Source organism: Lycorma delicatula, chromosome 2, assembly GCF_047948215.1.
Source record: "Lycorma delicatula isolate Av1 chromosome 2, ASM4794821v1, whole genome shotgun sequence".
In the NCBI taxonomy this organism is placed as follows: Eukaryota; Metazoa; Arthropoda; class Insecta; order Hemiptera; family Fulgoridae; genus Lycorma; species Lycorma delicatula.
This window is the reverse complement of record NC_134456.1, coordinates 152468522-152495111: the sequence shown is the minus strand read 5'-3', so window position 1 is coordinate 152495111 and position 26590 is coordinate 152468522. Positions and strand designations below refer to the sequence as shown.

Sequence of the window (26590 nt, the reverse complement as noted above, 5' to 3'; positions counted from 1 at the left end):
TCTCTAATATTATTCTATTAAGATTGATATACAACTTCCAATCATTACTGTATATACTAATTAATGTAGAGTTCTATACATAAAAAATACTTTTGACTGCATGAAACAATTTTTTTACTGAGGAATTTAATAAATGTATTTATGTGCCACTTTTGATTCTTCATTAGAGCTAACCCAAGTTTACAAGTACCCTCAACAGTAGGTAGGTGGGTGTGCATATTAAATTTTACAATCATGAATGTAGTCATAATTTAAATAAAACTATTGTCTTAAAATATGAAAATCATTTTGACTTATTAAATCATACATTAATTATAATTACTCTTTCCTGTTTCTAGCCTTTATCTTTTAGTCTACGTAAGAAGTTAACTAACTGAAACGCATAAAATTAACTGAAAAGAAACGCATATAATGCGTTTCTTTTCATTCAGTTTTCTGAAAAGAAACACATATAATGCGTTTCTTTTCAGGAAAATGCATTAAGTGCATCAGTAATAATAGAATTTCTTTAGATAAACTTAATAATATATCTATTAGAGCTTAAATTAAAAAAATTGATTCAAGTAATGAATGATCAATTCAGATCATATCATAAAATAAAAATTCAATAACACTATAAAGAATACAATTATAGCTCTCAAATAGATTACATCTATACATTACTAGTTTCAGTTTATAATATATTATATAAAAGTATTTTAATAGGGGAAGTTTTAATTTACAATTTTTCACCTTAAGTCAATTACAATCAAATTTACAAGGGAGAATATTATTTATTCAATAATTTGTATGTAACGACTTTCTAAAAGATAAAAACATCAAGATTTTACAATACTCAATGTTAATTGCATAAACAACGTGATAGATTTATGTTTAAAGATCAACTGCTCTCCAAAGTCCAAGATTTAAAAATGGTTACCCTTTGAAACCAAATATAAATTCTCATCACCTAATTTTATATATGAAATCATATCGAATCGCTTGAATGAAAACTTGTTTGAAAATTATTATAATTTATTTATAAATACTATTATGAGATCAGATACAAATATACCTTCACACAGGCTTATTAAATGTTTGATTTAATAAGCCTATATTGTAAAATATGGCCTGCTTATTCACTCACTACACCTGCCATGTATAATATGCATATGCTGTATCATGAACAGTAACCAATAAATATAAGAATAACTGCTTACCTTATCATCAACTTGCTCCTGTTTCATATTATCAGTTGCCTCTTGTTTTATATTTTCTACTTCTACTTCATATCCATACTTATCCTTAATCTGCTGTTTGGAATCATAGCCTTCTTGATTATTACCGTCATTCTGTCCACCATCATTATAATAAGATTCATCATTCATCTGTTCATTTTTATTTTGTTGATTGTCCTGGTATTGTTGTGACATGCTGTTGTCGTCTTGTTGATAACTGGACTCGTCCTGTTGATAATTTTGTGACTCGTCTTCTTGATCGTATTGACCTTTCTGTTGCTGTTGATAATAATCATCTGATTGCATCCGATCGTCCTCCTCCTGATCTCGATCGTGTTGAGACTCTTCTAACGCACTCTCATATGCTGTTGTATTTTGAGTGTAATCTGTAGACTCATCAGCAGAAGAATCAGCTATTGACGTATTAGGTAATGCTACGCAAAAAAAAAAAAAAAAAAAAAATCAATAAAGCTATAAAATAAAAGCTAAGAATGATAAAAAAAAGTAATAATTACACATGTTTCTCATTTAAAGAGTAAAATTAAATGTTAGATGATTTACCTTACCAAAAAGCTACATAGATCCTATTGATTTGTAATTTAAACTTATAAATAATAAAATGAAAAATATGTAAAAATTAATGTGTTTCATGTTTATTCAAAACAATAAAAAACTTAAAACTGTTATTAAAAAAAAGTAACCTACTGTTTCTGCTACTTTATTTTTATTTTTTTAGGATTAATGGGTTTATAACAAAAAATTTCATTACAACTGATACATAATTATAGATTATATAGATCACACCCGAGATTTGTAAGTATTCCCTAATTAAAAAATGACACTTCAATACTACACCCAAATATATTTCTCTAATTAAGATGGATCCAGAATTTTGGATCCAGAATTTTTTTAATTTCAGTTACTATCAATGAAAAACGTTAAGGCAGTACACAATAAAATTTTTAAGGCAGTACACAATTCTCCACTAATACAAATACAATTTATAGGACCTATATAAAAAAAGTTGAAACTAATAAAAACTGCAGAAAATTAAAATGTTTAAATTTAAACAATATTTTGTTACATATGTTTATTTCAAGGAAAATGTCTAAGAAAAAACATTAAAAAGGTTGTATTTTCATTAAATCCAGTAACATAGAATGAGAATTTTGCAATATTTACACAAATACAGTAACTGATTTCATAATGTACTATTTATTTTTTGCAAGAGTGCGATAATGTTATATAGTATTAACAACTAAATGTATAGTATAAAACATTATCCACTTTTAAAAAACAGTAAAAAATTTTTATCACACTGAACTGTAGTGGTCTTTATTAAAAATTTAATTAAAATTAAATATGATTAAGAAACAAACATATATGCACAACTAATTTTCTGTTAAGTAGTTCCTTGTATTTCAAACCTTTAATTATTAATAAAAAAAAATAAATAAATTAAAAAAATGTACAATGTTAAACAAATGAGAAATACTTTATTACTTCATTACTTTTGTGGTTTTTGCAATGGTAAAGCTGCTATGTAGGCTATTGCAAAATAATATCAGTAACTTTCCAACTGAACCACTCTTTAACAGACGAAGATTTCTCAACCGTCAAAAGCAACTATGGAAAAATTATTTACAGAAATATCAGAAAGGGGGAAAAAAATTATCATGCCTACACTACAGTCAAGTCAGGTCAGATGGCTACATGTAATCTGAATGTTTCCTCTTGTTTGGAACTTCTTCCTTATTTTAGTATACAGCAAACATTACTAAGTTAGTAAATGGATGATCCTCAAAATAGCAACTAAATTGTCAATGATTAATGTAGAAAAAACAATACCCTCATTACAGATGAAGCTATCCTTAAATTAAATATATAAACAAAAGGTCACACAATTTCAGACACTAACAATCTTCAAGTAATAATAGAAACAATGTTTTTGAAAAATATTCATTTCATCTATTGATTTGATCTACCAGCAACTGATTTTGGCACACACGTTGTACTTAGCATAAGTCTAATCCCATTAGTTTTATTGAAAAAACATGTATTCTTATAGCTTTATCCTTACATAGATTTCTTCCAGATTAAATACTTAACATAACTTTTAAGAAAATATTTACTTTTCTACATTTTTTATAAAAAAAAGATTCAATTTTTTTGTTTTATTTTCATTAATTTGTAAAAATCTCTAAAAAATCCCAATTTTTCATCACTTCTAGGTAAAATTAGCATTTTCTAAACTATAAATTTTGCATGATGGCGTTCACATTAGTGCAGCAATGTGTTACGTATGGCAGATCAAGAGGAAGCAAGATTTTTGACTGGTCATAAAACAGCTCTGGACACATTTTTTATCACTATTTTAATAAAAGAAATATATTAAACTAAAATTCAACGAAATGAATGCGCACACAAACAAATACATGAAATTCAGGAATACACAAAATATTGAAGCAAATATAATACTATATTAACAGTATAACATTATACCATTAAATATAATAATAGCAAACACATATGTAACGATTAATCCATTAATAGAAAATACTTTAGCCAAAATAATTTGTAAATGTTAGGAAGCAGGAAATTGTATTTTTTTGTATTGTTTTTTTAATTAGTAGTACACAATGATCAAAACCTATCTAACTATATTTTTTCTTCAAAAAATATTTGAATGTAAATGTTAACAGCAGTAACATTATTATACATGCATGATTGTGTAACCTCAGAGATCAGTTGTGTAACCTCACAGATCAGTTATTGTGCAGCAGCCAATGTGTAATATATATATATATATATATAAATTTTATGGTAGGAGAAAAAACACATTTAAGAGCAATTACAGTGAAATAAAATACATAACAGAACATATAACTTTTCAGTATAACACACATTCACTATCAGATGATGAACGGGTTTTTTTTTTTTAATAAAAAATTAATATATAAATACTGCACAATAAGGAAAAATTCTGCACATATATAAATACATATGGATATACGGTACTTACGTATTAACGCCACCGCAGCTACAACTTTATTTAAAAACAAAGTAGTCAATCAGATTTCAGTGGAAAATGAACAGTCTCTTTATTAATTTTAATAAATGGTTTTTATTTTATAAATATAATTTAACTAAACTTAACCTACGCTCGCTTCGCTCGCTAACCTTGACTAATTAACACCGTAATTTTTTGAGTATTTATTTAATAAATTAAGTAATTATTGCAATTATTTATTATTTAAAGAATCAAAACACTCCTGTTAATTAGTCAAGGTTAGCAAGCGAAGCAAGCGTAGGTTAAGTTTGGTCAAATTATATTTATAAAATAAATAAATAACCATTTATTAAAATTAATAAAGAGACCGTTTTGAATCTATGTTAAAACTCTATATCGGCCCATTTTCCACCGAAATCCGATTGACTACTTTGTTTTTAAATAAAGCTGTAGCTGCGGTGGCGTTAATACGTAAATACCGGATATACTAATAAACGCACAGCAGCAAACACATTAAGATCTCATTATTTCTAACTTTTAATTTTTTCATTAACAGAAGAATAAAAGGGCTATTCACAATAATCTCTTAATGAAAGTAATAACCTATTTTAAACCTATGATTAAAATATTAAAAAGAAAAAACTGTAATGTCAAATTAATTTTCTAAACTTCAGAATTTGAAATCAGGTGTGTCTGTTCAATAAGTAACCGGCATACTTTTTTTAAAACAATTATTATACACTTAAAATGTCCTACAATATACAATTACAAGGGTTATTATGATTTTGATTATATTTGTAATATACCTTATTTAGGATCCAAGTTATTTGTTAAAAGTGAAATTTTTTGCCTGAAACACCTTTCATGAGTTACATTCCTTATAAGTAATGAAGTACTCTCATGAAAAACTTCTTAATTCACCAATGTACAAGTGTAATTTACAGTATTTTCAAATTAAATTGGTTATTGTATACAATTATGGACCTAGTCTAACAATTGGCCAATTTAATATTTAAGGATAATTAAACATGGTTACAAACACACAAAGAAAGCATTAGGTTATGTTTGCTGATATTCTACAAAGCGCACCAAATTGTTGGTTACCTAATCCAACCTTACCTAATTTATTTATTTACTCCATAAATATATACATATATTTATCAAAACCTACATCTTATATGAATCTAATTACATTCTTATTTCACTGGAAGTTGATTATTTAGTTCGAAAAAAATGTATGTTACATTTGCACAGGGCTGAATTAAGAAATTCTTGGTGCGGAAACTGTTTAACTTACAGGGGACGTAACTTGGCAAAATTCAAAAATGGTCCAAAAATAGATGAGAGGCAATCACCATGCTTAAATCACTGTTAACAACTTTACAGAAGTGCTCAAATAAGTATACCGATCTTGTTTTTTGAAGACAGTGTACACCAGTTCATTTTTTGCAATTAGGACTAATAAGGTCCAAAAAGATGTTTCTCAAATTTTGACAATTTTCAATGACTGTTTTTTTCACATGAGATTACACAAAACTTTAAATGAAATCTTATGAAAAAGGTTGGCTGAAGTTATATTCCAAAAGGGTAATTAATATTAAGTAAATGTAATATCATTTAAGACATAAAAATTACCAATAATCATTTATTTAGTAATGGAATTATATCATAAATTTCATCCAAAGAAATTTGAATTAGCATCAAAGAATGATAAATAAAACAGAGTACTTTTCCTCTGGTTCATCTACCAACGAATGGATTTAATAAAAAAATTTGTTTAAGAATTATAGAATTTTATAATCAAATTGTCACATTAACAATAACAGAACAATTATTTACAAATGATCAATCCAATTTATACAACAAAACAAACTTGTAATGCATTTAGAAGAATGAAGTAACACATTTGTTAATCAAACCACTCAAAGGAATTCCACAGAAACACAACACTAACACGTCTGAACTGGACCGAACTCCTGACCCTTGTTTCACATGGTAAATTACGATTATCAAATTAATCAGATAAAAATTAAATTATATCTAGTCTCACTGGTTTTATCATTTAATACAAATATTTCGGTACTTCATTTTGCTTTATTCATACCAATGGTGGTCTGTGATATTCCTTAATAAACATATAACTGTAATATAATAATTACACTATCTGCTATTAATAAAAAGGCAATAACCAAAACGAAATTATATTTATAAATTTTACTTTTAACAGCCGACGAAATTTAATATTTTTACAAAATATAAACGAATTACTGGCAATTACGAGTTCTCGTAAAAATAAATACAATATTAGGTTGCAAATTTAGACACTATCCTTATCGCGAGAAGATCAAGATGGGTATAAAATAATCTACTTTAAAAAAACATGCCGTTTTTAATATTAACCGATCAAAAACCCAAGCCTATAATTATATGCAACTAAGCGGCTTAATTAGTATCACGTAATATGTTAAAATTAGGAAAATTAATAATATTATTAATCGTGTATGTTTAATATTAATATAATGGCACAATTAACAACCCCCACTAAACGTTAAGCTAAGTAAAATTCGACAAAGGAATAATTTTCGATGATCACAATTTTACGTGTTATGTGGCGTAGGTATAGCCTATTTCTATTGCGCACGTTTATGAAACATCAGAGCGATATATTAACATAAATTACAGCAATAAATAGGTTAAAGTATATGTTCCGTCAAGTAAACGTAAAAATATAGTTAAATTACACTAAATAAATTAATAAAATTAGATTTACCAGCTCAAAAAAAGTCAGCTCAGGAACCGGTCAACCAATTGCTACTGCAAGGCAAAAATCATGGCTCCGAAGAAGCCTGATGGGAAATATAAATGGGCGGGATCTTCTCGTTACAGGCTTGAAAGATATACACGCAATTTTTGTCACAATAATGAAACTCTACTAAGTTAATTAATTAAAAAATGAAATTACCTTGCCCAGTTTCCTCCTCTAAAGCTTTTCGAAGCCGATCAACTAATGCAGCTTTGTTTCCCCTAGAATCAAGACCACGCTGAGATAACTCCTGACGGAGCTCCACAACTTTCAACTTTCCCGGATCCATATCCATTTTGACTACGTCAAATACACCGAATACAATCCAGATTATTTATTTAACAAACACAACAAAGATAAATTAAAATCATTAGTTCCAAAAATTTATTTTTCACTTACAACCAATATCTTCCTTACAACTTGCACAGAAAATGGCGGACTCCAAACAAAATTGTACAGTTCCCATGATGCAATTTATCGTTAAATTTTGTAAAACGAATTCTGATTCGTTTTTATTAGCACCTTTAACTTGTCCGCTTAAATAGCGCACCAATGAAGTTCCCTTTTATATTTTCTGACTGAAACTGTGTATAAACGAATTATAACAGCATTCTTCAAATCATGAACTGTTATTATCTTTACGTCATTTACACAATTTACAATGACCAAATATCATTTTAACAACGTTCATTATTGCACATTGCTGAAATAACAAACATTTTATGTTCCTGTTTAACATAATTTATTAAATATTAAAAAACGTCCAAAGAACTTGACTGGTATGCACACAAACACGAAACTAATTTCGTATTTCCAGATGTAAATTATTTCATAGAAATTTTACTGTTAAATTATAGCATCACTTATGTGCTAGTACATTTATTCATATTATTTCTTTGATACGTTTTATTAATATTACAGATGTACATTACATACTATTTATTATCACAGATGTACATTACATAATATTTCTCTAAATTTTATATGGTTAAAACTGTTCTATAAAATAAAAAAATTATTTATTTAATCATTTTTGTGTAACTTTTGTTTACTATAATATTACAGCTACAAAGAATGAATTTAATATTGCATACATGAAATTTCTTTTTGTTTCATATACACAATGTCCCTTAAATTACTAATTTCAGTAATATTTAAGATCTTCAGGTTGTTATGGTAACCAAGTCAATGCTCTACTAAATACACATAGTCATTTTTCCTTTAGTTCTTTTTAAATGCCTAATTCCTTTAACAGATTCATCATGAGTGAAAGAGAAAGGGAAAGTAAAGCCCAAAGTAAATTTGAAGGTAACTGAGATTTTTACGTTTTTAAATTTTTTATGTTTTGATAGTTTGTTCTAATCTCATCAGCAAAACCTAATTTCTGCTCTAAACAATTTATTTTTCAGTAACTTTCCTGGAAAAAATTGTCAATATTACCTTTACATTAACAACTAAATATTGCCTTTATTATAATTTGCATTATTGTAGTTGGCAGTAAGTATGAAACAAGAAATTCTATTAAGAATCAAGAGTGCATGGTTTTTATTTTGTATTTATTTCATTTAATGTGTTATTTTTAATTGTAGTTATCATATTGCTGACACTGTGTTTATTACCTTAAAAATAATATTATAATATTTTTATGTTTTAGTAGATATATCTGTTTTTAATTCATCTTAAATATTTCAGGAATATTGGGAATATTGATGTTTTTTCATCTACTTTGTATTGGAGTAAGACTATGATTCTTTGTATGCAAAAAATATAAAAAAATGATTATTAATAAATAGTACACATTTACAGGGAGTACAAAAACGTTCTAAATAGTGGTAAACTTGAAACCATGACTTAATAGAATTATGGGTAGTTGACATTTGAAAATAGAAAGCTTTTTTTTACTAAAATATATGACAAAAATTTGACTCTCAAAAACATATGTTTATATTGTGTTTTAGGAAATATTAATAATTTAAAAACAAATTCTTGGACAGTGCTTTGGAAAATCATTTTGGAGTTTTAATTCAATTCCTTTAAAAATTTTAACTTTTTATATAACAAACTTAACAGAATTTATTAAACAAATTGTTTTTGTAATTCATATAATGCCTTTCATCTGCTCATATAGCCATTACTGATATAGCCATATCTACTGCTGCTGTACTCACTCTGTGACATCGACTAATGTTATTCTTGATAATTTTTTTAAATAAGTACGGGAGATATTTAGTAGTTAGATTTAAATTGTGTCTGTTCTTTTAGTATAGTAGTTTGTGTTTCATAAAATTTGAATCTCTGAAAAGATGAGGTATTATTTATGTATTTACAAAATATGAAAGTTGTTGTTAATAATAGCATTTTGTGATGTATTAAGGTATTACCTTTGTTTTTATGGAGGAATTTAAGCACAGTGTGCTACATTGGTCAAACAGGAAGTATCTTAAATAGATAAACTTCAAAACTCTTCATAGTAACACAGTCAACATTTATCAACAATTTTATATTTGCAAATTACAATTCTACAAACAACTTGATATTTTAAACAAAAAAGGACAACATTTAATATGCAAAAAGGGACATTATCTTAATTTATAGTATAAAATAAATACATTCTCAAAAAAAATATACTAAATGAATAGATATTCAAATCCAATATAAATTGCCGTAAAAAAAATTGCTGAAACACTAGCTGAGGTGAAAACAACAGCATCAGTTGGTAAATATACAGCTTCAAGTAGGGGCTTATGGTATTATGATATATTTAAAAAACACCTTGTATTTCATAAATTTTGTTAAGTTTATGCTTTAAAAGGTTGACTGTTTCAAATTTTATTGTAGTCATTGCCAAAAATATAAAAAATGTCATTCCTTTGCCATTGAAGTTGTAAATTACGCACTTATTTTTGGAGGCTGTGCTGTTAGAATTGCATTTAAATGTGATTAAAAAGTAAAATAATTGGACAGCTAATGGAAGGTCTTGAAAAACAAGACTTACATTGACAAAAGTAAGTCATTAAAGATGCTGGAGATGACAATTATTAAACATATATAAGCCAAACAGCTTATATAAGATTTATGAAACAGCTTATAAAATATTTTATATTGTCTAAATAGAATACAGATATTTACAATTATGAGAATAATGCATAAAATAGAAATATTTGAAATTAACTGTAAAAATTGTACACTTTATTGAACAAATTGATGTAAATTATTACTAATAAACATTGTGAAATAAATAAATATCATTACAAATCTATTGTTTGGTCTTAACAGTAAACCTGAGATTTTTGAATTACTTGAATTTCCTATGAAGTGTGATAAATTTAATTAAAAAATATACTTAAAATGTCATCCCTGTTTAAGTACATGTAATTGTGTTTAGGAATATTTCTTTTCTTATCAAATTTGCAAGACCTTTGGTATCATTACAGATGGCCTGTTTTGAAACAATAAGGAAATATCTTTTCGATGTGGCTAAAATAGCATATTTCATTGCAATTGTACTAGTTTATAAAGTTTGTTTTCTTCAAGTATGAATATTGATGATTTAGCCAACCACCTTCTTAAAAAAGAGATAAATATTAAAGATTAAAAATACAACTGCTGAAAAAAAACATTGCTCTTTTCGTTCAGGTTTGGTTCAATCATGATTTTGTATACTAGCAAATATCCCATCTGAATTCTGAAAATCGGCAGATTGATTGCAAAGATATAACATTTCCAAATAACCATTATCTGTTAGACCAAGAATGTACCTGATGTGTGCAAAAGTTAGCCTTCTAACTTACTAACAAATAGCCAGGTTGAACTTTGAAAATTGGACGATTGTTTACAGAGATATTATAAGAGCACTCCATTGCACCTCCAAAAACAGCGCCCCAGAAGCACCTCATTTGTTACCAATTGTAATTTTTCCATCTACTACAACAGCCATATCCCTCAGTTTCCGTCGGCCAACCATCGGCAACACCGCCGTCTTATTGGGAGCCAGCTCCATCTCCCCTTTCTCTGACGCAGCCACTGACTCTCCTTATAGCTTCGTTGCCCAACTCTTCAACTCAGTAGTCTGTGTCTGTAGCCACCAACTGTGATGGTCGCGTACGTTGGCGTACGCGACCATCTCAGAGCTGCCTGGTAACTCCATGCCCAGAAGGCCGGCGTACGCCGCATTTTAAAGTATTGGCTCGAGGACCAATCTCTGCGGGACGCCACCATACATATTAAAGTCTTCCCGTCCTTCCTCTGTATCCACCAGTAGAGTTCATTCGTGCAGATACCTGTTGATGACTGCCAACAAGTATCTGCTCACACCTTTTGCTCGCAGTGCATCCAACACCACACACCACGTGGAATGTATTTAATAAACATTTAAAATTAACAGGGGAATTTATCTCTTCCTCCTTGTTCCAGCAGCCCATCGCATCATGTAGTTAACAGTATCAACAGTAGAGCGCCTATGGATGAAGCCGTACTCATTGTCTGAGAAACCACCAGACAGCTCTATCTCGTCCAGTATCCGTCTAGTAATCATCCGTTCGTACATAGTAATTATCCTATTGAATTAATAAGACATATATGTCAATTCATATTCTCCTGCATCCGGTTTCCGGGTTTAGGGACCAGGACAAACCTTACAACTTTTCAGTTGTAGGGGAAGCCGACACCCCATCCGGACCTGGGCTTTACTTTTTGTTGATCTTTTTCGTTGCCAACTGTAATTCCCCTAGAGAGAACCTGTGTACCTAATCACTGAGAATGTCAGTCTACTCTTTTTCCACAACACAGAAAATGGATAATATCGCCCTCTTTGTCTGCTCCCTAGACAAACAGGGGAGCAGTCTACCCAGCTTCTTAGTTGCTATCTGGAAGCCTCTTCCCCAGGGGTCGGAGTCCAAGTCAGAAATTAATTTATCCCAAGGATCTGATTTTGCATTTTTAATCGCAGCGCTTAGTTTCTTCCTAGCGGTTTTATACTCAGCCACAGCCAAGTCAATATCATCCGACCGCCTAGCCATCATCTTCTGTAGTACTCTTCTAACCCTATATGTTTCTCTCCTCAGCCTAGCAATTTCATCGAACCACCAGTAGACTTGATTCCTGTTAGGCCTTATCACACTGGAATATCTCTGGCATTCTTCCTGCAGGAACTTGCAGGTTCATGCAACCTTTTCAGTTCTGCGTCCTTAATGATGACCCGGAGGATCCGTTGAATTTGTCTCTTACTGGATTTCCATCTTGTATGAGCCACTACAGTTATAGGTTCATGATGTCCTATTTGGAACAGAACAGCCTTGTGATCGCTGGAATGGTTCCCTCAAGCACCCTACAGTCCTCTACCCAGCTGTGTATTCTCGCTGAGACCATGACTACATCTAGGAAAGATCCGTAGGTTCCCTTTGTAAAGGTAGGTACAGCCAGCTCACCAATGATCACAAGAGCCATGGTAGCTAACATTGGTGCGAACTGGAAGCACTTGTTGCGTTCATCTAGTTCTAGGCTTTCGGAATTAAAATCCCCGGCTCTAATAACCAGTTTTTTCTGTCTCCTGATGCATACCTCCTAGTCATCAAGGAATTTATTGAAAACTGACTGTTCCCAGTTCGGGGAGGCATATCCACCCACCACAACAGAGTGGATGAGTTCAACCACGAGGAAGTTATCACAAGAGGTGACTCGCTCCACAGCATTCATAATCCCCACATCTGAGTCTTATCTGTCCACCAAGGGTCAGTGGACACCCGAGCCCGGCTCGGCTCCGTGATAATGAGGAAATCCCCACTCGCATTCGTTAGCTGTCTGTCGCACAAGTTCTTGAAATTTCGAACAGACTATGACTCGCATCCGATGCCCGACAGTTCCACAAGCCACACATTTCTGGGGAGCCTTACATTCTGCCTTCCTATGCCCAGACCCACTACAGTTAATCCAGGTCCCTTGTCTATAACAATAACATCCGTGGCTGCGGCTAAGTTTCTTTTAAGTTTTCGGAGGCCTCCTTCCCCGACAGCTTAACTTCAATTTACCCGCCTGTAACCTCTTTTAAGGACATAATGTCCGTGGTCAAGTCGTTACCTACAGTTTCTTTCACTTTTTTCAGAAGGTCAGCATATGAGACCACCTCCTTCCAGTCAACCACCGTGTTCGTAGATGGGAAGAACCGGTTTATCTCGTCCCTCATCTTCTCCTGATAGGAACAGGGTTACCTCCGGTCCTCTTTGTCTTGACCAGAATTCAAGGACTTTCCTTGAGTGTTCCCAGCCTACCGCTAGTTATTACCACGACTATGGGTGCGGCGTGCGCCATTATTGCAATTTCTACTTTCTTTAATCCTTCCAGCATTTGATCAACCTTCTCCTTACTGTCACCTGAGGTAAAGAGAACGTAGTTATCTCCTACATTTCTCAGCCCCTCAGCTTCGCCCAATATTTCAATTGTCATGTCATGATCTCTCTGATTACTGTGCCTGGCGGGAGCGTAACCCGGGTGGAGGCGTTCTCTTGCCCCCCACAGCGGTCTTACAGACATAATTCATAAATGGTCCTTTTTTATCACCTTGTAAATCCAAGACAAATACTTTGACCCGTACCTCATCTTTTCGAGGGAATTCCTTTTCTTCATTGGTTTTTCAAAACTGATGTTCTGCCACCTTTTATCAATAACTTGCTTGAATTCCTCAGCGGAGCAGGATGTCAGGATCTCCATAAGCACCACAGGATCCGCTCTGGCTGTGTGAGTTTACATTCTATTCATATTAATATGTATTATCTTCATCGTCTATCCGTACCACATAACCGGCCTCCGGTCTGGTGTTCGACTTGGCCACAGTTTAAACATTTTTGTCGTTTTAAACATTATTTTACTTCATGCCTCGCACACAGTTCACAGTTATAAAACAGTGAGGTGAGATTTGGATCGATGCAATTCCTGGACAAACGCTCTGCATCCCAATACTTATAGCATTTGACTTCGGTGTTAAACTCGACGCAGCACGAATACCATCCAACTTTTATTCTTGACGTATCTGTTAAAGTTTAGTGTATCCTGTTAGTAGCAGACCTGTTGCCTTGCGGGTATTCCTAAAAGCGGACTTCATAGCGGCTACGCGGAGCGGAATATCCGACCCGATCTCTTTCTTAAGCGTCAAAGTTACTTCTTCAGCGTAGAGTCAGCATTGAGATATTTCATTTAAATTGCCGTCTTTCGACCCCCGTATGGTCTCTCTTCAACTACTGCATCAGTAACCTTGGCGTTTACTCTCATTTCTTTTCGTTGTGGAGTCGACTATTCTCATCTCCAGCGATTCAGTTGTACCTTTTTTGACAGAGAAGATATCCGCCATGTCGTCCCCGATGCTTCCTTTTACTTTTTTTAATATGTCGTGCCTGCCTTTTTAATTGCAACTATCGACGAGGTCTGACCTTGGACTCTCTTCTTCATCACTTCTTTCTATTCGGAAAATCTTCAATTTGTCGTCAGCTTTATCTAACCTATGACCGCAATATTCTGTAGCCTTGCATGACTCCTGTGTTATCATTTGGTATGTAAAATGCGAGTCTTCCGTTTTCAGCGCTGCGGACTCTGTGTAATGCTTTTGTAAGATGTATGATCAAATTTTCACTTTTCTCCTAGACCATGATAACATTGTGAAATTATCAGAGTCCTCATCTTACGGGTAAAATATATTCGTACGTCTTGTATCTCTTAAAATTGTGCCAAATTGCATCTTCATTTCCGCATCTAGTCTCTTCGATATTCTAGGGGCAGCTTCTCTCATTGATCTGCCGAATAAACCATTTTCCTAGTGCTTTTGTGACAAAAGGAATACCCGGGCACCTTCTATCTCCTATCACCTACTAAAGCCGGGAAGCCATATGCAACGTCCACGCGTTTAAATAAATCTATTGGCCATCGTACGTTCATAACCTCTTCCAAGTCGCCCATATCTCCTGTCTCTAGCGCTCTTTCTGTTTTGTCTTTAATCTCATTTCTCGTCAGCCTTCGTTTATCATCAGAATTTTGTCCCGCTTTCTCTTGGTTAAGCATTGGATTTGAAAATTTGTTCAATGTGTACATTGTGGCCTCCACATCTTTGGTGTATTCGAGCATTCAGTACGCATAATCCTTAATCCTTAATTTCACGCTTTGTGTTTGTGTGCTGTTGAATATGTGCAATTAATTAAAAAAAAAAAAAAAATTGTTTGTCAGGTATAAACTTTTTAAACAATACTTTTTAACAGTTCAAACTTCATTTTTACCCATTTTTCAGAAAATGTCAGAACTTGTTCGCTTTACTCAACTATCATAAACAAGCAACTGAAACAAACAAACAAACTAAAACTTCATAACATGCCATCTAAAGGATCATACTTGAAAAATATCATAATCATTCGGTCATAGTTGTGTAATCTCTGTTTCAGACTGAAAGCTTTCTGAACAATCCTAATATATGAATTTGTGATGTTGCCAATAGACATAGATTATAATTAATGTAGATTAATGATAATGTACATGTTAAAAAAACTAAAAATCAAAATAATTAACAATAACTATGTAAATTAACATTAACTGAAGTAACATCATATACAATGAGACTCTTGGAGACAAGGTCAAGTACTCAAGGCATCCGGTTTCTTCATGTGATTTCCATGAGAGTGTAAGGATCCATTATTAAGCAAGATTGAATATTTTGTGACTGCATCCTACCACTGAATGCACGAGATGAAAGCACACACATGCGCACATGCATGTACTAATTAATCTCATTTTTTAAAAAGAATAAGACAATGTTAGATCAAATTTGTTCCTGTATTACCTTCCCTATGAAACATATGAGTGTGAGTGTGTGTGAGTTGTAATTCACACACAAAGTAAAAAATTATGTAATCCTAGAAAACTAATTACCGGTAAAAAAATGCATACTGCTTTTTTAAATATATTATTTTAATTAGCCTGATAAATACTTTTTACCTGTTACTTAATTTAAAATTAATTCTAATGAGCAAAACACAGTGACAGGAGCAAATAAACTAACAAACTGTAGGCAGAAGCAATAAATGTCTAAAAGTGCATAATTACAATTTTTTTCATTATATTCATTTTAGAATTACACAAACTAATTAAATATATTGCAAACTAATTAATCTGTTTTTGTTATTTTAAAAAGTTCAACCAATAAACGACTTGGAAAAACGGATTGTAGAAGCATTTGAAGTGTTTGATCATGGAGGAGATAAGACAGTAGATGTACGTGAAGTAGGAACAATTTTAAGATCACTAGGTAATTAGCAAATAATTTACAATAAAGTATAAATTTTTCACACGACAGGAAAATCAGAAAAGCAGGAAAGAGGTGATTGAAATGTAATATTTAGAGAAAATGTTAAGAAATTGGGTATCGACAATTTAATTGTTTACCTCCTCATTATTTTCTCCATTATTTTGTATGATACTCTATATATCTACTGCAGTTTTATTTATTTGGGGCTTAACTATATCATTAAACTAAAATCACAGAATGATGGCTGAGAAACAGTATTAAGAACATTAGTATTAAAATTAGTGTTAAAATATAACTTGGTCTTGAACTTTCTACCTTTCACATGAGAGGAAAGCATTAATTCTCTGTATCATTCCTACGTACACTATCCCCATTACCAAGAATGATTTTAAAGATGCACTATTAAATACATTTCTAACAAATGTTGGAGCTGCAGTAGTCAAAGACAACCTCCTATTTTAAAAATCACAATAATAAACTTATGAAGTACAATAGCCAGAAAAACACAACTACTACAGATGAGTGGGGAAGATTATTGTTGGATTTTGTGCTCAAGAGGTGTTTTTAATTCTTTTCTGGGAAAAATACAAGCTTTTAAATAAATTTTATACTATATCATACAGTTTTTAATAGTTTATTAAATTATGTATTTTTCATCAAATATCGATCACAAACAATTTTATGATCATTAAAATTTTTTAAATTAAAAGAAATTTATTTAGATTATTTTCTTTATATTTCAATATAAAAGTGACCTTTGTTTTAAGATAATTTATTATTTATCCACTTATTTTTATTATCGTAATTTGATATTGTGGTTATAAATTAATAATTAGGTCTACAAGCATTTTTAGCCTATAGTTGGTGTGTTATAAAGATAAAATCAGTTAGTGAAAAATTCTGTTATCTAACTGGATGTGTACAGTTATATATGAAAGGTTTTTGAACGATGAGCAACATTAATTTGATTTGCTAGTGAACAGTTCTAATTGATAATGAAACTTTAATAAGTTGTCTTTGTTTAAATTATCTATTAAATTTACTTAAACTTTTAATTTAGTTTTTCTTATACTATAAATTTGTATAATTTAAATAATTAATTTTAAAATTGAAACTGCAAACACAATCTTTGATTTAATTTTTTAATTTTAATTTTTCATATTGAAAATTTAAGTTAAAACATTGAGAATTAAATATTTTATTTTCTAAACATTTTATATAAATTAACAATGCACAATTTTTTAATTCATTATTTGAAATTTAAAATTTAGTGATTATATTAAAATTAAAAATATGTAAATAAAGATGAACTGTTACATTAATAAAAAACTTAAATTTTATATAAAAGATGATTAGGAATAAATAGTTAAAACAGTAAAAACTGAACCTTCAGTCTTTATTGAAGAATCAGAATAAAATAATTAAAAAATTAAGTAATGAAAATAAAGAACTGCATAAAGTAATCTCCATTCAGGAAATAGCTTTGGAACCATTAAAATACAAGCAATTTGGTAAGTTACAGTCTGGAAGATAAATTTAGTTGATGCCGTTGACTTGGTTAAGAAGGTAAATGAATCTGTATCGAATATTATTGGTGCAAATGCGAGAAAGAGAAATTAATGGTGTAGGAGAATGAGTGTTAATATGAATAAAACTTTGGAAGTTGTGGTCTCATTTATATCTAATAGAAAGAGAAAATAATATTTAAGTATACCAAGAAGTTGGAATGAAACGGGAGTAATAAAGAAACTAAAAAAGGTAAAGAATTGGAGGTCGAGAGGTACTGTTAAAATCTTTCAAAGCCTGAAAAAACCAAAGTACCTTTCAATCTGCACTTTTGACTTTTAGTATTACAGGTGTTGATCTAAATTAGTTTATCTACATATATAAAAAGAAATGTTTGTCTGTTTACCCGTATACATTCCTATACCATTCATCCGATTGCGGTGAAACTTTGGTGAGTTGTGCGCACCCCCGCGAAGGTTTCTGAATTAGTTTGAATTAACTAGATGGTCCAAACCCCTAGCGGGTCCAAAATACCGCCTAGTTTTCGAAATATCTCGACCCCAACGATCAAGATATTTAGAAAAATTGTATTTATGGCACCATTTGGCTCATATTCAAAATATGTGTTACATGGAAAGAAATACCCCTGCAAAAAATGGACCCGCTAGATGGCGCTGGGGGTTGAGATATGTGGAAAAATTGCATTTATGGTCCGAAACAAACAAATATACAAACAGACTTACTTCTTTATATATGTAGAAAATTACCCGTGCGGACAAGACGCATATTACAAAATTTTACATTTTTTAAATTCGTCTAGACGCTATCGCAATAAAAAAAGTACCTAAACAAAAAGAAAAACCCTGAAGATCTCGCAGGCAAGAGTATCTAAGCTCTAACACTTTACTTAAGCGGTCAGGATAAACTTTTCTCATTTCACTTGTTTTGGCAACCATACATTCATGAAAAACGAGCCGCCGCACGTTTTAACATTGAAAATTGGCGTGCCTGTCATTCTTCTCCGAAACATCAATTCACCACGACTTTGAAACTGTACCAGGCTTTCAGTGAAAAAGATGATGAACAATATCATCGAAGCTACAGTTTTAAACGGGATATTTAAAGATGTTGTACTGTTGCCATATATCCCAATGATTCTGACAGATATGCCATTCGAATTCAAACGTTTGAGGTTTTCCGCTGCGACTCGCATTTGCAATGACCAACAACAAAGTATAGGGACAATTGCTACAAGTCTGTGGACTAAATTTGGAAAATCCATCCTTCTCACGTGGACAGCTGTATGTGGCCTGTTCACGCATCGATAAACCTTCTGATTTATTTGTATACGCATCAGGCAGAAAAACAATAAATATTGTAAATCGAAATCACTTCAATAAATAAAATTAAAACACAAAGACTTTCTTTCTTTGAGTGGCATTGCAACGCTTGCCGGGTATTGGCTAGTTTTTAAAAAAATAAAAATATGAAATTTTCTTATTTTATATTTTTTTGTAGAATACCAGAGTAGCTGTGAAATACTTGAAAATTTGGATAATAAATTTATTTGGAAGCCTGCTATAAAAAAATCGTGTGTTTTAGAGACCAAGAGGTGGAGCAACATTAGTAGAAAAAGAAAATGAGAGAATATCTTAAAATATTAAATATTATCAGGATGTTTTAGAAATGAAGGGTACGTATCAGGTTCATTGAGAGAGGTTCAAGATCCATTGTCAGCATACGAGGAGGTTTACCCTGACAGAGTTGAAATGGGCAGCTGCAAGGATAAATGTGGCAAAGAGTACGGCCGTGATGGGGGTGCTGGGATCCCTCATCAGGCAGTTGATAGCTAGGCATCCATGGTTGGTTCTTGAAGGATTAAACAAAGCTCTGGCCTGTTGCTGTTTCCCATGGAAAGAGGCGAAGCTGGCATTAATATCTAAGAAAGTGGTGGCATCCCCAAATACTGAGTTTAGACCGATATGTCTAATTAACAGCATTGGGAAGTTATATGAGTGCATGTTGGCTGAACGACTATGGGAAGGGATAGAACAATTTTCTGGGACCTAGTCACCACCATAGCTTACGCGGATGAATTGGCCCTACTTGTGACAGGGCATTCTGAGGAAGAAGTGGAAGTCATGGCCACAGATACAATAAAAAAGATAAGTGAATGGGTCCAAGAGAGAAGGATGGTACTTGCTCCACAAAAGACGTCCATGTCCATGGTGGCAATGATAGGAAGTTGAAAGATCAGACGAATAAGTCTAGTAGTTGATGGCCATACTGTTACACAGTCTGACAGTAAAACATATTTAGGAGTATGGTTAGACAGGTCAAAGCTCTTCAATATCCATATACAGGAGACTCTAGGAAGAACAGAGAAAGTCATTGAGACCCTGGGAAGACTCATGGAGACCAGACTAGAACCGTGAGCAAGAGACGAGTCATGTTATCCATTGCAATATCCATCCTGTTACATGTCATCCCAGCCTGGGCAGATGCATTTAAAGTCAAGATAAATACAGGAAGGATGATGACCTTGTTGATGAGGAGGATAGCAATAAAAACAGTTGCAGCATACAGAACAATTTCGATGAATACTGTTGTAGTCATCGCCGGGACTCCACCCGTACACTTATGAGCTACACAATTACAAAGGGTATACCAAGGCATGCATTTGAATGAAGCCAAAGCACAATTAATCAATGAATGGCAAGTGGAATGGTTAGAGTCCAATCAAGGTATATGGAGTAAGATGTTAATACCTTATATAGTATCCTGGTTAAAATGACAGCATGGGGAAGTGGGGTATTATATTACGCAGTTCCTGTCGGGGTACAAGGAGTTCTGTGCGTACTTCTATCGTCTTCGGTTTCTATGACATCGCTTCTGCAGTTGGTGTAGGCAAATCAAGTGTATCAAGAATTCTGACAACATTCAAAGAATCTGAACCATAGTCTCCAAAAAGGAGAGGAAAATGTGGGTGCAAGCGGAAAACTATTCCAATAACTAATAAAATTCTATTAAGAAATAGTAAAATTAATCCAAGGAAAACAAGCTCAGACAGCATGAAAGAGATTTACTGGCAACTGGTTTTGACGTTAGTAATTCAATTGTATGTTATAGGCTTCTGAAAGCTGGCCAGAAGGCAAGATTAATGGAAAAACAACTTTTAACTCCTAAAATAAAAAAACACATTTAGCATGGGCCCAAGAATATAAATCATGGACTGCTGGTGATGACTGGAAGAAGGTAATTTTTAGTGATGTATCCCATTTATTTGTGTAGGGTTACAAAGTAAATGTCATGAGACAAGGTGACAGTGAACTTTGACACCTGAGCATATCGAACAAACTGTAAAACATCCTGTGATACAGGTGTTTGGGGTTTTTGCATGACAAATTGCACTGGAAGCTTAGTTCCTGTTCAAAGTATGATGAATTCAACAAAGTACGTAGAAATATTAGACTTAAGATTATTCCATTTGTGCAAATTTTTGACGAGATATTTCAACATGACTTGGTCCTTTGTCATAATTCAAAATTGGTCAAGACTTTCATGCTGAAAAATAAAATTAATATAAATGCTATAAAAGTGTGGTTCCATGATGAAGTCAAGAATATATGGACTAATCTAGTGGAGTTAATGCCAAAACGTCTTAAAGATGTCTCTTCTGCTAAAGGAGGATATACTACATACTAATACATGTATTTATCGGCATATATAAAGGCATAGAATAAATGTAATTTTTTGAAAAAAAGTGTTTTTTTTTATTTACTTTGTCCCAATTAATTTCCAAGTATAGTGTTATTCTTCTGTGCCTAATATACATCTCAGATAATTGAATACGATTATCTTTTTTAAATTGCTATCCTCTTGCCCTATTAAAACAATTAATAGTAATTTTATTATTATGCTTGTTATTTATTTTTAAATTTGTTGTTTTATTTGAAATCCTTTTATTGAAAGTAAATGATAAATGAAGTTTTCAAAATTATAGGCATCACTTGTTTTCAGGCTGTTGTCCAAGTGAAGCAGAAGTACAAGAATTGATAGTTCGTGTAGAAGATCAAGAAACATCAGGAAGTGTACACTTGGCACACTTCCTCCCTGTTGTAACTCAAATTATTACAGAATATAAGTTGGTGAAAATTAATTATTATTATTTCCTGTATTTATGTTTTAAAAAATACTCACTGTAATTTATATCACACCAATTGATTGATTAATGTAGGAAGTTGGTGTATTGGATTTTTATCAACTGTCCTAAAGTTGATTCCTACCATGAGTTAATTTTTTATCGCTATTCTGCTGGTTAAAAAGATCTCTGAGGAGCACTAGAATATACTCATTAACATAATAAATATATATTCAACTTAATAAAGATGAACAGTTATTACAACCAATTGTAATAAATAATAAAATAATGATTACACACCATTTTGCAAACTATTATGAGCAATACGAGAATTCAGATTTCTAGGCTGGCTACAGTTTTTACATTCAAAGGCTTCCCTATTTTCTCTACATCATTTTAATAGGATATATTCAGTAGTTACTTTTTAAGTCTGTTTACAGAGATTTTTAGTATATGTATGTTTGTAATTATTGTTGTAAGAAACAAAATTCATAATTTTTTTTTTTACAATTCAAAATAGTCTACCTAATCAAAAGCAATAATTGCTTTAGGAAAAATGTTAAATTGGTTTTGACATCCAGAAAAATCCTTTACCACAGTTATTCAAGAAAAAATATATTAAAATGTAAATCTTTTAATGACAATTTGAATAAAATTTTATTTATAAAATGCTTTTTACAATATCAAAACATTTTCAGTTGTCTGTGACTATCTTTAGTAACTGGTGCTGCTGGGATCAGCTGTGTTACTATTAGATTTTTAATTAGACATGTATTTAGAATACAATTAAAAGGTAGGTAAGGTGTGTAGTTGTGTCAAGATATAGTTCTTTTTGTGAGTATGTAGAACATCACGATTGTTGTTTGTAACAAAACAAATCATTACCTAAAAAATACAGTTACTAAATAAAAATATTCCATGGAAATATAACTAAACTGCTCCAATTGCACAATGTTCTTCTACCTTTACCAAACCAGACTGTTTTCATAAACTCAATGCAATACTTCAGCTTATGACTACGGGTCTTATGTTTCTGTTGCTATTTTTAATAAATTACCAAGCCACTTGAAAATTCTGTTTAAAAGACAATTAAAAAGATTCTCATTTATGGAAACAGTATTATAATTGCTAAATAACAATGAAACAATTAAATAATGAATTTTTAAATACTAATTAAAAAAACCAATTTATCTACATTCTGTATGTGATAAAAATAATTTTCAGTAGTGGTTTTGTAATTGTGAATTATTTTTTAATAATTTTTTATATTTAGTGTATTTATCTTCTTATTTCATGATTATGTATCTTATTTACATTATTTAATGATTTGAATTTAAATAATTAAAATGCACTTTAAATGCATCTACATTTTATCTTAATTTGTTTTTATATTTATAATTTATTTTATATTGATACATATAAATATATATATTTATTTTTATTTTTTTTTGTCATCAGTCATTTGACTGGCTTGATGCAGCTCTCCAAGATTTCCTATCTAGTGCCAGTTATTTCATTTCGGTATACCCCTACATCCTACATCCCTAACAATTTGTTGTACATATTCCAAACATTGCCTGCCTACACAAGTTTTTCCTTCTACCTGTCTCTCCAATATTAAAGTGACTATTCCAGGATGCCTTAATATGTGGCCTATAAGTCTGTCTCTTCTTTTAACTATATTTCTCCAAATGCTTCTTTCTTCATCTATTTGTCGCAATACCTCTTCATTTGTCACTTTATCCACCCATCTAATTTTTAACATTCTCCAGTAGCACCACATTTCAAAAGCTTCTAATCTTTTCTTCTCAGGTACTCCGATCATCCAAGTTTCAGTTCCATCTAAAGTTATGCTCCAAACATATACTTTCAAAAATCTTTTCCTGGCCATAAAATAAATTTTTGATGTAAACAAATTATATTTCTGACTGAAGGCTCATTTCGCCTGTGCTATTCGGCATTTTATGTCCTTCCTGCTTCGTCCATCTTTAGTAATTCTTCTACCTAAATAATCTTTTCTCTTCCTATTTTTACATTCAGTAGTTAATCTTCATTATTTCTATTACATTTCATTACTTTCGTTTTGATCTTGTTTATTTTCATACAGTAGTTCTTGTGTAGGATTTCATCCATGACATTTATTATTCCTTCTAAATCTTTTTTACTATCAGCTAGAATTACTATATCATCAGCAAATCGTAGCATATTTATTTTTTCATCTTTCACTAATACTCCAGATCTAAATTGTTCTTTAACATCATTAATTGCTAGTTCTATGTAAAGATTAAAAAGTAACGGGGATAGGGAACATCCGTGTAGGACTCCCTTTCTTATTACAGCTTCTTTCTTATGTTCTTCAATTATTACTGTTGCTGTTTGATTCCTGTAAATGTTAGCAATCGTTCTTCTATCTCTGTATTTGAACCCTAATTTTTTTTAAATGCTGAACATTTTAATTCCAGTAAACGTTATCGAATGCCTTTTCTAGGTCTACAAATGCCAAGTATGTTGGTTTGTTTTTCTTTAATCTTCCTTCTACTATTAATCTGAGCGCTAAAATTGCTTCTCTTGTCCCTATACTTTCCCTGAAACCAAATTGATCTTCTCCTAACACTTCTTTCACTCTCCTCTCAATTCTTCTCTACAGCATTCTAGCTAAGATTTTTTATGTATGACAGTATTTAAGCTAATTATTCTGTATTCACATTTATCTTCTCCTGCTTTCTTTGGTATGATGACAATAACACTCTTTTTGAAGTCTGATGGAACTTCCCGTTTTTCATAAATATTACACACCAGTTTGTATAATTTATAAATTGCTTCCTCACCTGCATTGCGCAGTAATTCTACAGGTATTCCGTCTATTCCAGGAGCCTTTCTGCCATTCAAATCTGAATGTAAGAGAGCTTAAATCTCTTAAATACAGATCTCAGTATTGTATCTCACTTTTCATCCTCTTCAACTTCCTATTTTTCCTCTATAACACCAGTTTCCAATTCATTTCCTCCCTTTAACTCTTCAATATATCCCCCCCTTCTACTGACCTTTTCTTTCATATTATAAATCGATATACACCATCTTTGTTTAACACATTATAAGATTTTAATTTATGTACCACAAAATTCTCCTTAATTTTCCTGTATGCTGCGTCTGTTTTACCAATGATTTCTCTTTACACTTCTGAACACTTTTCTTGAATCTACTCTTTCACTAATTTGCACTTCCTGTTTATGGTATTTCTTAATTGTCGATAGTTCCTTTTACCTTCTTCATCACTAGTATTCTTATACTTTCTACGTTTATCCATCAGCTGCAATATAGTCTCTGATGTCCAAGGTTTTCTACCATTCTCTTTGCTCCGCCTAAGTTCACTTCTGCTGATTTAAGAATTTCCTTTTTAACATACTCCCATTCTTCTTCTATATTTTCTACCTTACCTTTTTTACTCAAGACCTTTTATGATGTCCTACTCAAAAATCTTTGTTACCTCCTCCTCTTCAAGCTTCTCTAAATTCCACCAATTCATCTCGTGACACCTTTTCTTCAGGTTTTTAAACCCCAATCTACATTTCTTTATCACTAAATTATGGTTACTATCAATATCAGCTCCAGGATAAGCTTTGCAGTGGACAATTTGATTTCTATATCTTTGTTTAACCATGATATAATCTGTGATACCTTGCTGTATCACCTGCCTTTTTCCATATGTATATTCTTCTGTTATGATTTTTAAACTAGGTGTTGGCAGTTACTAATTATACTTAATGCAAAACTCAACAAGTCAGTACCCTCTTTCATCTTTACGCAGCCCGTATTTACCCAGAATATTTCCTTTCTTGCCTTTTCCTATGGTTGCATTCCAATCTCCAACTATTATTAAATTTTCATCCCCTTTACTATGTGTTTAATTGCTTTGTTTACACAAACTACCTCATCATCATCATAGGCACTTGTAGGCAGCCACTAAAAATCATTTTCAGCTTAGGTTTTGATTTTATCCTTTCACAATGATTTTATTGCTATGCATTTTGACATACTCTACTCTCGTCCCCATCAATAAGATTTTGCTTGTTTGGCATATACCCAAAATGTGCTGGAATTTATAAGAGAACATTGTATTTCATTTATAAGTCTGGTGAAGTAATTTACCTGATATGAACCAAATTGAGAATGTGCGGTCAGAAGTAAAGGATAGGCTTAGAAAATTTACTTATTTCAGAAAATTATAAGTCATTCATGTTTTAGTTTTTTGTTGATTTATGGATCTTCATAAGGTAAGAGAAAGGCTTATAAAATATTAATTGCATAAATATATTAAAAATTTTAGCATTTATAACTAATTTTTGTAAATAAATTATTTTGTATAAATTTTCCTTATTAATTTGCTAAAGGGTTTTTTAAACTCATTTATCTGATGAGTAGCCTCCTCTTAAACAGTTAAAAGGTACAGATCTGAAATTTAGGAGGTGATAAGTTAATAGGATGGGCTACTAACTTGTAAACAAATTTGGGATTTGTGCAATAAATCAAACTATACAACAGGAAACTCAAAAAATGGTGTATGTCCATTTTTACAGTTAAAACAAACTTTAAAACGTAGTAAGAAATAAAAGTTCATCGTTGAACACAGAAT

The 26590-nt window shown here is 31.5% G+C and overlaps 2 protein-coding genes across 3 annotated transcripts in view; one reads left to right on the top strand and one right to left on the bottom strand.

Annotated features, from left to right (window-relative positions):
* The window catches only part of LOC142319325 (uncharacterized), a 71425-nt gene extending 63946 nt beyond the window's left edge, over window positions 1–7479 (bottom strand). The window contains exons 1-2 of one of the 2 annotated variants that reach the window (XM_075356491.1): window positions 7190–7479; window positions 1200–1651 (exon numbers count right to left, since the gene is read on the bottom strand). In XM_075356491.1, the coding sequence (XP_075212606.1) occupies window positions 1200–1651; window positions 7190–7325 (588 nt within the window). In that variant the 5' untranslated portion in view covers window positions 7326–7479. Of the gene's footprint in view, window positions 1–1199; window positions 1652–6997; window positions 7139–7189 lie in introns of those variants that run through there. The other variant, XM_075356492.1, reaches the window with a different exon arrangement.
* Window positions 7480–8292: 813 nt separating this feature from the next.
* Window positions 8293–26590, top strand: part of LOC142319982 (dynein regulatory complex protein 8) — a 30498-nt gene continuing 12200 nt past the window's right edge. The window contains exons 1-3 of the mRNA XM_075357661.1: window positions 8293–8338; window positions 16197–16310; window positions 21837–21960. Coding sequence (XP_075213776.1) covers window positions 8293–8338; window positions 16197–16310; window positions 21837–21960 — 284 coding nt within the window. The remainder of the gene's footprint in view (window positions 8339–16196; window positions 16311–21836; window positions 21961–26590) is intronic.